At 37.6% G+C, this 12,496-nt stretch overlaps 1 protein-coding gene across 3 annotated transcripts; it reads left to right on the top strand.

The window, feature by feature from the left end:
- Positions 1–1,687: 1,687 nt before the first annotated feature.
- Positions 1,688–12,204, top strand: LOC129902164 (E3 ubiquitin-protein ligase RKP). 3 transcript variants are annotated; one of them, XM_055977251.1, is made up of 11 exons: positions 1,688–1,924; positions 2,363–4,064; positions 5,491–6,306; positions 7,232–7,392; positions 7,535–7,673; positions 8,393–8,476; positions 8,802–9,086; positions 9,197–9,328; positions 10,119–10,318; positions 11,008–11,206; positions 11,484–12,204. In XM_055977251.1, exons 2-11 carry the CDS (start codon positions 2,562–2,564, stop codon positions 11,784–11,786), a joined length of 3,822 nt encoding a protein of 1,273 aa, XP_055833226.1. In that variant the 5' UTR covers positions 1,688–1,924; positions 2,363–2,561; the 3' UTR covers positions 11,787–12,204. The 3 variants fall into 3 exon arrangements, with proteins under 3 accessions (XP_055833226.1, XP_055833211.1, XP_055833220.1); XM_055977236.1 differs by having other exon boundaries at positions 10,993–11,206; XM_055977245.1 differs by having other exon boundaries at positions 1,688–1,956; positions 10,993–11,206.
- The last annotated feature ends 292 nt before the right edge of the window (positions 12,205–12,496 follow it).

Here is a 12,496-nt window from a genome sequence, read left to right as displayed (position 1 = left end):
ACCACTTTTCCTAAATAAAATGCATAAAGGGACATTATTTTACTATTTAATCAAAATGGATAATTCGTTCGGCATTGAGCGACTTGTCCTAATTTATAACAGATCGTCAAACAGTTATTTATCCATTTAAATTTTATTAGTAAATCGTTGGACTTTGAGAAACTTACCTTAATTTTATTTATTTTTTAAAAGTGTGTGGCTGCGACTTAAGCGACTTGTCCTATTTTTATGTTTATTATTGTTCGAAATACTTGCCTTTTTGAATTCAAAATCATGTAAAAATTATGAAAGATCTTTTAAATAGAAAAAGGAGTAAAAAACCTCTGAAAAGATAACAAATTTTTAGGTTCACGTGAAAATCTTTTAGTACTAGACAATTTTTTTTACGAAATTTAGGATTTTTCGTGTGAAAATATTGATTTTCGTGAAAGCTTTATTGGGAACAAGCATCTGGTGAAAATTCACGTGTGACAAGCTGCTCGCTGCACGACAATTCGCTAGCAATCACGCAACATACATATTTTTGAATGTTGTGGGTTTAGGGTAGTTGTTGAGGTATGATTCGTGCCTCATGACACTTGAAATCTCTCCGAAGCGAATCATCCAATCACATCCCAACATATGACACTTACAAATAACCCTCCAACTACTACTCTTGGATCAGAGGTTATTAGGATTTCAGAGTGCAATCCAGATATAGCAATCGTCTCTCGTGTAGATAAAAAAATTTGTGCTTTCTCAGTGTGCAATATTATCAATCCCCAGTAAAAATAGATAAACACGTGGACCAATAGAGTCATGACACGTGAAAAGCAGTAGAAGTTACACATGACACAATCAAACGAGACACATTTTTCAATAGACAAGAACTCGTGGGTACTGATCGAAGTAATAATATCACTCTGAAGATCGTTGATATGATTCACACCATAGGAGACGAATTAGACCAAAAGCTCGGTACACTCGAGGAAAAGCCAACAGCCAGCACTAGGCGTTATGAAATCATCCCATAAGAGAAGTCAGACACTACCCTTTATTCTTAAAAGTCACTAATTGCGCTATTTATCATGAGTTATAAGGATTAATTGCGAGCAATCAGCTCCTAAAAAAATGACCCTTGCAAAAGTTGTAGGGTTATTACCTTGCACGTAAAAGATCGGTCAAGACTTTAATGAATATTAGTATCATTTTCTCTAACAACTTCATTACTTGTTCGATTAAGTTCATAGCATCAGCTAAGCTACCTCAGGGATATCTCCAACAACAATATCATCGATATCAGATCATCTCAAACTACTCTAGTTTTTTATTTGTTTAACATATAAGATCGTCTATTGATTATTTTATCACATCCTTAGTATTAAATACCTTTTATATTTTAAACGTTGCGTATATAATATATTTTTTTTGATAAACAAATATAAACCATACAATACAAACTCTATACGACGAGCTCGATTGAAAAGATATCAAAAAATTTTGAGGCATTTCTTGAGAATGCAAAAATTTGATCGTTAGCTTTTCTTATGAATTACCCTTGCTACACCAACTCAATCACCGAGACGGATGTAACAACATTATTCATAATGTGACCAAAAAAAAAATATTGCACGAGTCGGGCCAGATGTCTTAGCCGCCAGGTGGGTAAATGCCGTATGGTTCCGGTCTATTTCTTCTCCATGGGTTCAATTTGCTTCTTTACTTCCAAAGTTTCTGGCAAACACACGCAAAACCCCCCAAATGAAAAATTGGAAAAACCAAAATGAAATTCCAACTCTTCATTTCCTAAATAAATAATTCTTCTACTTTCTCTCTCTTCCATCATCAATGGTGTACCTGAAAAACCCCACAATTCTTTAGCCGCCGCTTCTATTTTTTCTTTGAATAAACTACAGCTTAACGCCTTTTGTACCTTGCTCGATATGTATGTTTTCTTCTTCTTCTTCTTCTCTACTCGTAAGTATTTGTTTTGTTTTTTTCAGCGAAAGTGTAGAAACACTATTTATCTGCGTTGAATTTTGAACTTCCGTTATTTCTGCTGCGTATCATATACGTACCTTACTCTTTTTTTATTTGTATTTTTTTTGTGGTATTTTGTATGGTATGAATTGTGAAATGAATTCGAATTAGCGGCGATTTAGTTTTGATTTTTGTGAGTTTAAGTGGTGGAATGAGAATTTAATACTGAAAATTTGGTATTTAGTCTATTTGGATGATCATTAGAGTTTAGGTCAAAGAGAAAACTTGAATTTGAGTTTTTGATACTTGACTCCATTTTTTCTAATCTCATGGTGGAGAAAAAATCTATCCTTTTCTCTTAGTATTTGTCAATTTTCTGAGTTTGTTTGTTTTGATTTTGTAGGAGAAAGGAGCTGCAAGTTCATTGCTAACTAAGGAAATAGTGAATGGATTAGTGTTCTTTTTGTTGTGAGAATTGGATTTTTGTGTAGGCAGTTGAATGATTGATATCTCTGCCTCTTGGTTTTGACGGGAGACGTTGGATGCTGTTTTGAGAATAGGGTGAGTGAAGATTGATTGTTCTTAGAGTACTATTGTTGCTAATGGCAGAAGACGGCCTACGTATTGGTATAGGTGGCCTTTCTTCTGGGTTGGCTGTGGTATTGAGTGGTGAAGATAGGAAGGAGAGTTCTCAGAAAAGTCGTCTTGTTTCATATTGTGTTGATTTTGGCGATCAATCTGTGGAAAGAACCCTTGAGCACATCTTTGATCTTCCATATAAGTCTATTAAGCCACTCTCTTGTTCAATAGATGCTGAAGTGGTTCGCTCAGTTATAAAGAACGAATTTCTGAAGTACCAAATAAATCAGAAGACTGGTACAGACAGAAAACGAGAAGGGGTTTTGACTGCTGGTGGTGATGGTTGTAAACATCAGGTTATTCAATTAGAGGAATCAAGCATCTGTGGTGATATTCGAATAGTCAAACAGCCTTTGATCATGGAGAGTCATTCTCTATTCAGCAGTGCAAGGGCCAATGCTTGTGTCTGGAAAGGGAAATGGATGTATGAAGTAACTCTTGAAACTTCTGGTATACAACAGCTAGGCTGGGCGACTCTTTCCTGCCCATTCACTGATCACAAGGGTGTGGGTGATGCTGATGATTCGTATGCATATGATGGAAAAAGGGTCAGTAAATGGAATAAGGAAGCTCAGGATTATGGTCAGCCATGGGTTGTTGGTGATGTGATTGGATGTTGTATTGATTTGGATGGTGATGAGATATCATTTTATCGAAATGGAGTTTCACTTGGTGTAGCATTTATTGGTATTCGTAAGATGGTACCTGGATTGGGATATTACCCAGCCATTTCTCTTTCTCAAGGTGAACGTTGTGAGTTAAACTTTGGGGAAATCCCTTTCAGGTACCCAGTGAAAGGTTTCCTTCCCATTCAGCCTCCACCAACCAGAAGTTCAATTGCTACTGATTTGCTTAATTGTTTTAGAAGGCTAATTGAAATGCAGTGTGTGGGAAGGGCAGAGTTCAGTTCTGTTGAGAAATTGCGAAGATTGAAAAGGTTTGTATCATTTGAAAAACTTTCGCACCCTGTCTCTCGTGGGATATGTGAGGAGTTATTCTCTACACTTGCTGCTGAAGACGGAAGCACAAAGTATATAGCTTGTGGTCCACTTCTATCACTGATAATGGATGTCTTTAGGATGCATCCTCCACATGACTATATGAGTTTGGACAGCATACTCGATTCTCTTCGAGAATTCCCAGAGTCGAGAATTTTGTTTGAACATATCATAAGTTCGCTCTCGACCTTTTGCAAAACAGCACCATTTAGCCTTACAGATTGTCCATACTCAGGTTCATATATATATCTGGCCTTGGCATGCCACATCTTAAGGAGGGAAGAAATGATGACACTGTGGTGGAGATCTTCAGATTTTGACCTCTTATTTGAAGGGTTTTTGTCGCGGAAGAGTCCTAACAAGCAGGATCTTCAAGGTCTGATGCCTTCTGTATGGTGGCCTGGTTCGTGTGAGGATGAGGCTAGCCTGGTCCTGACTACAGCTGCTTTGTCAGAAGCAATTAACAAGGTATTCTATTTGTGGATGGACTGGAACCTATATTGGTGTTTTATGTCCTTCCTTGTCCCTTCAGCATTGGTCCATGCTCATGTTGGTTCTTAATCTAATATTGCTACCTTATACTTGAATAAGATGTAAGTGCATTTGATGGTGTTCCTTGAAAGTCCTGGAACAAGTTAGACGTGAATCAATTGTTCTATGTCCTTAAAGTATAAGTGACTGGAATATTTTCGTTGAAATGGAAGCTCAAATCTCTTAATATGGTAGTCAGTGATGTAATGAGCACTTGAAGCTTGATGTCCTATTCCAATTTCAACATTACCTTTGAATTGCTTTCAGAGGAGAAATAGCATCATAGATTTTGTATGTAGCAATATTACAAACTAATCTATCCTATCAGCCAAAAGTATGTCTTGACCATTAAACTGATATATTCTCACTTGCTCAAGTTTAATAGGAACATATCTTAGCAATTTGAAACTTAATGCAATACTCGCAGCCATATGGCCCAGAGCTTTGACTTGAATTGCTCTCCTACTTGAAGTCAGTGATGTAATGAGCACTTGAAGCTTCATGTCCTATTCCAATTTCAACATTACCTTTGAATTGCTTTCAGAGGAGAAATAGCATCATAGATTTTGTATGTAGCAATATTACAAATTAATCTATCCTATCAGCCAAAAGTATGTCTTGACCATTAAACTGATATATTCTCACTTGCTCAAGTTTAATAGGAACATATCTTAGCAATTTGAAACTTAATGCAATACTCGCAGCCATATGGCCCAGAGCTTTGACTTGAATTGCTCTCCTACTTGATCCAGTTTTACACTGAGCTGCATATGTTAGAATAAAGAGAGAGTTTTGGTTGACTTGCTCAGGAAATTGTAATATGAATTTTCATCCGTAATGCTGGCTTTGGACATCAAGTAAAAATATTATAATGCACATAAAAACGGACAACAAATCTAACCTTTTGAAGTTCTGGTGATTCTTTTTTGCTCGGTCTTTTAAGTAAAATAGTAGAAAGGTGGAATAAGATGCATAGGAGATGTGTAAGTGTACAATACTGCACTACCTAGTCACATGATTTGGGTGGCTGATGTCTTGTCTTATTCAAAATTCTATAGTTTCTTGGCTTCTCTTGTGCTCTTGTCAAATCTTACATTTAGACGGTGATATGATGGATTTTACTGCATCATATGGATCTTCTCTTTGCCCAGCTTTCCAGTTTATCTGGCCTTTGTAACTGCCTTGATTCCACTAATGAGTGCATCTATCAGTTTTCTCTGTTCATGTTTCACTTAAGAATCATTACATATGATGTTTTTGATCTATCTCACATACCCTTCCCTTCTACTAACAAGTTTAAAGGGCTTGCTATTTCATTATATGTTTCTCCATCCACAAGCAGATTAACACATTCCTTCTGCAGGTTGAAGAGAAGCAGAGGGACCTCTGCCGCTTGGTAATGCAGTTCATGCCACCCACATCACCACCTCAGCTACCTGGATCTGTATTCAAGAAATTCTTACAAAACATTCTACTAAAAAACAGGGGTGCAGATCGAGATTTGCCACCACCTGGTGTTTCAAGCAATTCTGTACTTGTTTCTTTGTTTGGTATCTTACTCCATTTCCTCTCTGAGGGGTTCGGGGACATTTGTGATTGGATGAAGGACTCTGGAGCATCTGATGTTGGTTTCCTACACCGAGGAGGCCAGCAAGCTTTTCCTGTAGGCTTGTTTCTCAAGAATGATCCTCATCGAGTTGATATTCCTAGGCTTGGTGGTTCATATAATCACCTAGCAAAGTCCCATCCTATTAGTAGTGAGCAGCATGAGGAAGTGATTCGGTGGGAAGAAGGGTGTATGGACGATGTAGAAGATAGGGTTACACATCTAAGTAAGCAGAAGCCGTGTTGTTGTTCTACTTATGATACCGATTTTACAAGAATATCCAAAGATTCTATCAGACACATGGGAAAATTGTCACGGGGACATTGCAGCTCTATTCGTGAAAGGTCTGCTCATGTTGCTGCAGAATGCAGCACCAGTAGTTTGAATGATGATATAGCAGATAAACCAAGCACGAGTGACCAGTCCGAATCAGAGTTTGGCTTCCTTCCTATGCAGCAAATGAGATATGTTCCCAGAGAGAACAATGTTTCTTCAGCAACACTAAAAGAAGAGGAGCTACTGGATGCCATGCTTTTGCTGTATAATTTAGGTCTTGCACCCAATTTCAAGCAGGTGACTAGATTTCCCCCTTACTAAAAGATAGTGATTAGGCTGCCTTATTGTTTGAAATGTCTGAAGTGGTGCAAATGAGGTACAGACACCATTTGTTTGATTTCCGGATGTTCCCCATTGAACACGACATCAAATGAAGGGATTTATATGGTGGTGTTTAATTAAGCTGTTTTGCAGAACCATATGCTAAGGTAGTGTCCCTTCCATGGGCATTGCACCTTTTTTTTTAACTGGAGCTAAAGTTTCAAAAGCAACCACTTTCTCGACATTTGGCCTTGCAAAATTATGTCCTCTATATATTGGTAATGCTGGAATATTTCTAAGTGTCCTGTTAGTTTAAAATTAATGTCCTGGGCAATTATAACAGTTTCATCTTTCTTTGTTGTCCCATTGGCTAAGGTGTTATATGTGAATTTGGTAATTGTACCGCAAGAGGGAGGAGTCAAAAAGTCGAATTTCATGTTTTCTCTCTTCATGATAATTTATTTTATGGTATATTAGGTTTTGAAAATAGTGGCGAGGATGATGGCCCAAACAATTAGCGGGGGGTAGGACTGGGGAAGGTTGGTGGTCAGTATAAAAATAGTCCAACTATGATGATTTGTCTGATAAAGAAGAAAATGGACCTAGTGGAGTGGACACAGGAATCATATGATAGATTCCCACAAATATGGGATTGATGCATAGTTCATTGATATATACTACGTGTGAGACTAATTCTATCTGCTTCTCTCATGTGGGGCATGGCTCCTGTTATTGTATTTCACTTTTGTCGAGCATGTTACTGCCCTGCCAGATCATTTTTTCTTTCTTTTCTGCCCATTCTTGCGGCACCTGAACTCAGTGCTGCAAAAATATAAGTATCTTCCTTATCAAGTTTCATGGATTCTCATCAGACTTCAACGGTTTCACTGATCAATTGTAGGCATCATTGTATATGTCTCGGCAATCACAGTCAATCTCTCTTCTGGAAGAAACTGATAAGCAGATCAGAGAAAAAGTTTGCGGGGAACATGTAAAGCGGCTGAAGGAGGTTCGTGGTGTATATAGAGAAGAAGTAATGGATTGTGTCAGACATTGTGCTTGGTAATACAATCATTGTACATCTTTGTTTTATTCCAAATAATGTTATGGCTATTATACATTACTATGTTTTCCATATTAATGAGTAGCTGCTATCTGCTTTCAAGGATGTATAGCTTAGTTCTTTCTCTCTATCATCTAACAGGTATCGTGCTTCTCTGTTTTCTCGGTGGAAGCAGAGGGGGATGTATGCAGCGTGCATGTGGATTGTTCAGTTGCTTTTAATTCTTAGCAAAGAGGATTCAGTCTTCATTTATATTCCTGAGTACTATTTGGAAACTTTGGTAATAAAATTTCCTGCTCTGGATACTATTTGGAAATCTAGACTAGTTTGTATTTTCTTGCATCAAAGAGTGACTCATCATTTGTATTAAGGCTTTACTCTACTTTTGACTTTGAGCATGAATCTTTTCTACCTCTTTGCTAGTGCCACTTAACTTTCTTTAGGTGTAGATAGTGAAGCCAAGAAGAATATATGACTTCCCCCGATAGACGGTGTGATATCCTATGTGGAATTTGGATATCTGCAGTTATTAATAGTCAAGCGATCGCTTGCCTACTCTTTTCTTTCCATGCTTTGCTTCAATCTGCCTTTCCATCTCTGCACCTTGCATTGCTAGTATGTTGTGTTTGGATAGCTTTTAGGGGAACGGGCCTGAATAAATCAACCAAACCTGACTTGTCTTTATGTTATCTACATTGCATTTTTCCCTTCTTCCTTTCATTTTCATGCACGTTGAGTTTTACTTCATTTCCCCTTAACTGATCTTGGACGTGTATCGATCTGCAAAGTGAAAGGAAGATCTTGGATAAAAAAGTTGAAACAGTTGTCTCTATGTATTTCTGGGCATAAAAATATGTAAAATGCTTTGTGCTTTTGAGTGCTCATCATGGGCAAATGTCTTTTTTCGGGCTATTTTCATGTCATTTATTTGGTTGGTTTATTAGTTGCCACATTTGTGAAACAGTGAAAGTAATCTTCCTTTCTGTTGTTCAATGACAGGTGGACTGCTTCCACGTACTTCGTAAAAGTGACCCTCCTTTCGTTCCTGCTACAATGTTTCTCAAGCAAGGACTCACATCCTTTGTATGTCTTAACTCTCTCTCTAATCACATGCCTTTTCTTTCTATGATACTTTTAGGACTAAGTCTATCATACCTGTGGTATGTGTCGTGGTTGACTTTTTGGATATGCTGATATAGAATTCATCAACACCCTCTAAAGATAATGTAATATAAGAGAAATATTTATAAGTAAAAAAATTAGCACAAGAAGATTTTCTTAATATAGCAAGATTGGTTCAGGAATGATCCACAATGCTAGATTCCTTCTCGTACTTATTTCTGTTATGTACTAGATCATTGGGCTTCATTCTGTTATGTATATTTACTATTAACTTTTCCTTGTTCAGGTTACTTTCGTTGTCACTCACTTCAATGATCCAAGGATATCGAGTGCGGAGTTGCGAGATCTTCTTCTGCAGTCTATTTCTGTCTTGGTGCAGTACAAGGAGTTCTTGGCTGAATTAGAATGTAATGAAGCCGCAATGCAGAGAATGCCTAAAGCACTACTGTCTGCTTTTGACAATAGATCATGGATTCTTGTAACAAATATACTTCTCCGTCTGTGCAAGGGTTCAGGCTTTGGTTCATCAAAACATGGAGAATCATCTTCCTCTTCATCAGTTATATATCAGGTGACTTGATGATAGTTCATCTTTTGTCTACACAGTTACCATTCTGTCCTGCTTACACATTGAGAGTAACTTGTAGATCTAATTCTTCTGTCCTTGTTAATAATGTGAAGAAATTATTGCGAGAGGTTTGCATGCATGATGAAGAACTATTTTCTACCTTTCTGAATCGTTTGTTCAACACTCTGAGTTGGGCAATGATGGAATTTTCAGTTTCAGTTCGCGAGATGCAGGAAAGTTACACGGTATTGTTCCCTTAAACGTCTATTATCCTTCTATGTTTGGATCAATCGGGGAGAGGAAAGCTAAAGAGGGTACAGCTAATTGATTAATATTTTGTCTATGTTTGTTTTGTGGTACTGCTAAGTGCTATGTACACCAAAAAGAGGTTCTTTTTTTTATTGTCCAATTTCAAGGGGTTTTGAAATTATGTTTGCCTTCTACTTTTACTTCCCCCCTTCCCCATAATTCTCTTTTCAACTGACCACACAGGAAATTTCTTTGTCTTTGACTTGTATTACAATATCATTTTGTTATGTGTCGTTTCTAATTTTCCGATGGTAATAACTTTCGTTACGGATTTGCTGATAATAAGTTTGAGAGGTTGTGCTCTATATTACGGAATATGGTTACAAAATAAAATGTTTTACATCCTGCGTATTTTGTTTACCTCCACAAATGCTTTTTTAAGTATACAGTCTAGTGAATTGCCTCTGATGATATTCTGATAATGGTTTCTTTCGTTAAGTCCTCGAGTAGAATATTGTACCAGTAAAAAACAAAGCATATCCTCGTGAAAATAAAAAATCAACTTAATTTTCTTTATATCCAGCTTGGAGTTTCTACCTATGTTGTACTAGTTATTTGTAGTATCTTGGTTTTGTGGGGGGTAGGTGGGGGTGTTGAATATCTTAAACTGAAGGTGGCTTTGCATACTGTCTTGCAAAGGTGAAGTAGTAGTTTATGGGATTGAAGGAATCTTTTGTTGTTGTTTTCTTTTCTGGTGTGTATTGAAATGTTCAAGTGTCTTTCTAGGTGTTGGAGTTTCAGCAAAGGAAATGCAGCATCATATTTGACCTATCATGCAATCTTGCAAGGGTTTTAGAATTTTGTACCCATGAGATGCCTCAAGCGTTTCTCTCTGGGGTAGATACAAATTTGCGAAGGCTGACTGAAGTGATCGTCTTTATACTAAACCACTTAATTTCTGCAGCTGATCCGGAACTTTTTGACCTGTAAGTTTCAACATTTATGTGGAACAGCTTTTTGCCTTTTCATTTTTTTAAAATTTTGGTTTATTGTGTATTTTTAGAGTGAGGGAGTGTAAAGTCAAATCTGCTTATTTCTTCTTTGTGTCCGACACAACCCAAGACCAATCTTATTCCAATGAATAAAAGATCTGTTCTCCAGTCTAGTTGAGCTGATCCTTTATGAGTTCCTATTTTATTTTGAACTAGCTGCCTCACGTTCAACTGTAAACTGGCATCCACCATCTTAGGTGACGATACTGATACTTTTATTCAGTTAACAGTGCTCTATGTTCTGATGGTTAAATTTTTTGGTTGTGGTTTATCACTCCTCAGACTGTTATTTCTTTTGTGTTGAATCAAATCCCTATCAGCCAAGTAAGGAGATCGATATTAGGAGAGAAGACTGAGACCTGATATTTCTGGAAAAAAACAGATTTTTAATCGACAGACTTGCTTTCGCCTAAAAAATTCTTAGCTTGCATTCATCTACCCTTCTTTATCTTTGTGTGTGCAACACTCATTCCATGCATCATCAGAATATGGTTGGTTCTTGCTTTTCTTTTCACCATAGCTTGATATTATATTTGCTTGTAACATGGATGTATTGAGTCCCTTTGTGTATGTGTGTGCCTTGGTTCCTCCTTATTTGGGGTCTTCAGTTGTCATTCTTGCAGTTTCATAAGGCGTCCAGGTCAGCCCCCAGAGAAACTAAATAGAGGCATGATTTTGGCACCCCTAGCTGGAATCATTCTTAATTTGCTGGATGCTAGCAGGGAGTCAGATACTGGAGATAATGACATGGTTGGGATTTTTGCCAGCATGGACTCTGATACTGTAGTCTCTGGGTTTCAGTATCTTTTGGAGTACAATTGGGTTAGTCTTTACTTCACTTAATTAATTTGGTTGTAACCTAAGCTACTTCCTATTTCACACTGGCATGGAAAATTGGTATCCAGCCAAGAAAATTGTTATGAGTACTGTGGTTTATAGACTTGGCAATTAGAAAGCTGAATTCTGGTTGACTGGTTTGAGCTCGGTTGCCCCTTTTTGCTGTCTGCCTATATGTGCTAATGTTTTTGGAAAGGGTTCCAATAGTTTTTGCTCTTTGGTTGCTTCATCTGTATCCTAACTATCTTCTCATGAATTTCAGGCTAGTTTATTCAGGGGAGATGATTATCTGAAAAAAATCAGGCAACTGGAGATATTTTCAGGTCTGCTTATCTGTCAGTCAGAGGTAGTGGAAGTTGAGAGAATAGCATATGGGGGTGAAACAGAATATGATGACAGCATCTGCTGCATCTGTTATACGTGTCAAGTAAATGCTCAATTTGTCCCCTGTTCGCACGTTTCTTGCTTCGGCTGCATTTCAAGACACCTTCTGAACTGCGAGAGATGCTTCTTTTGCAATGCAACGGTTTTAGAAGTTCTCAAGACTGATGCAAATGCAGATTGAGGACATTTCTCAAACTTGGAAGAGTAAAGTTGGACTGGGGGTTGCCTTTCTCTTTTTTCCTGGTAATTGGTGAATGAAAACAGTGGTTAGATATAGGCTAGTACTTGGTTGTCAACTGAGGGCTCTGAGCTGTGAATTTAGATCTCGAAGTCCCATAAAAATGCAAGAAAGATCGTTGTAAAAGGCGAATAATTTCAATTAAGTTATTATTAGTCATTACAACTAGAATTAGAAGGCATAAGCTTTGTTTAATTAACCAGAGTAGATGGGATGGGAAGGCAGCATCGCTCCGGCTAGAAGTTTTATGGGAAGGCGGCAGCATCGCTCTGGCTAAAAGTTTTTGTAGTGTCGAGGCAAGGGCATTGTTTTGTGAATATATGAGATGTCAATTTGAAGAAAAACTTTTTCTTCTGCTCAATCTTCTTTTGTTTTTACGCGTCGCTCAACTTTGGCTTGTGCTTGTTTTCCCAAGCTGTGAAATGATGTGCATTTTATGCGAGCGGAAGTAGGGAGAGCTCCACAAAGCGTAGAGAAGTTAAAGAGAGTTTTGTTGGTAATTTAAAACTACCTATGATCTTTGTAATACATGTTTTAGCAGCAAGGGTTGGTGAAAAACCTGAACAATCAAACTGGATTGTGAAACCTGATGGATAATCTGCAGAACAAAATGTAACCATGGAAATTCTTTTGCAAGAGGAGGGATGTAGACA

The sequence above is a fragment of the Solanum dulcamara genome, chromosome 1 (genome assembly GCF_947179165.1).
Source record: "Solanum dulcamara chromosome 1, daSolDulc1.2, whole genome shotgun sequence".
Lineage (NCBI taxonomy): Eukaryota > Viridiplantae > Streptophyta > Magnoliopsida > Solanales > Solanaceae > Solanum > Solanum dulcamara.
Note: the sequence above shows the minus strand (reverse complement) of the source record. Positions and strands in the feature narration are given on the sequence as shown.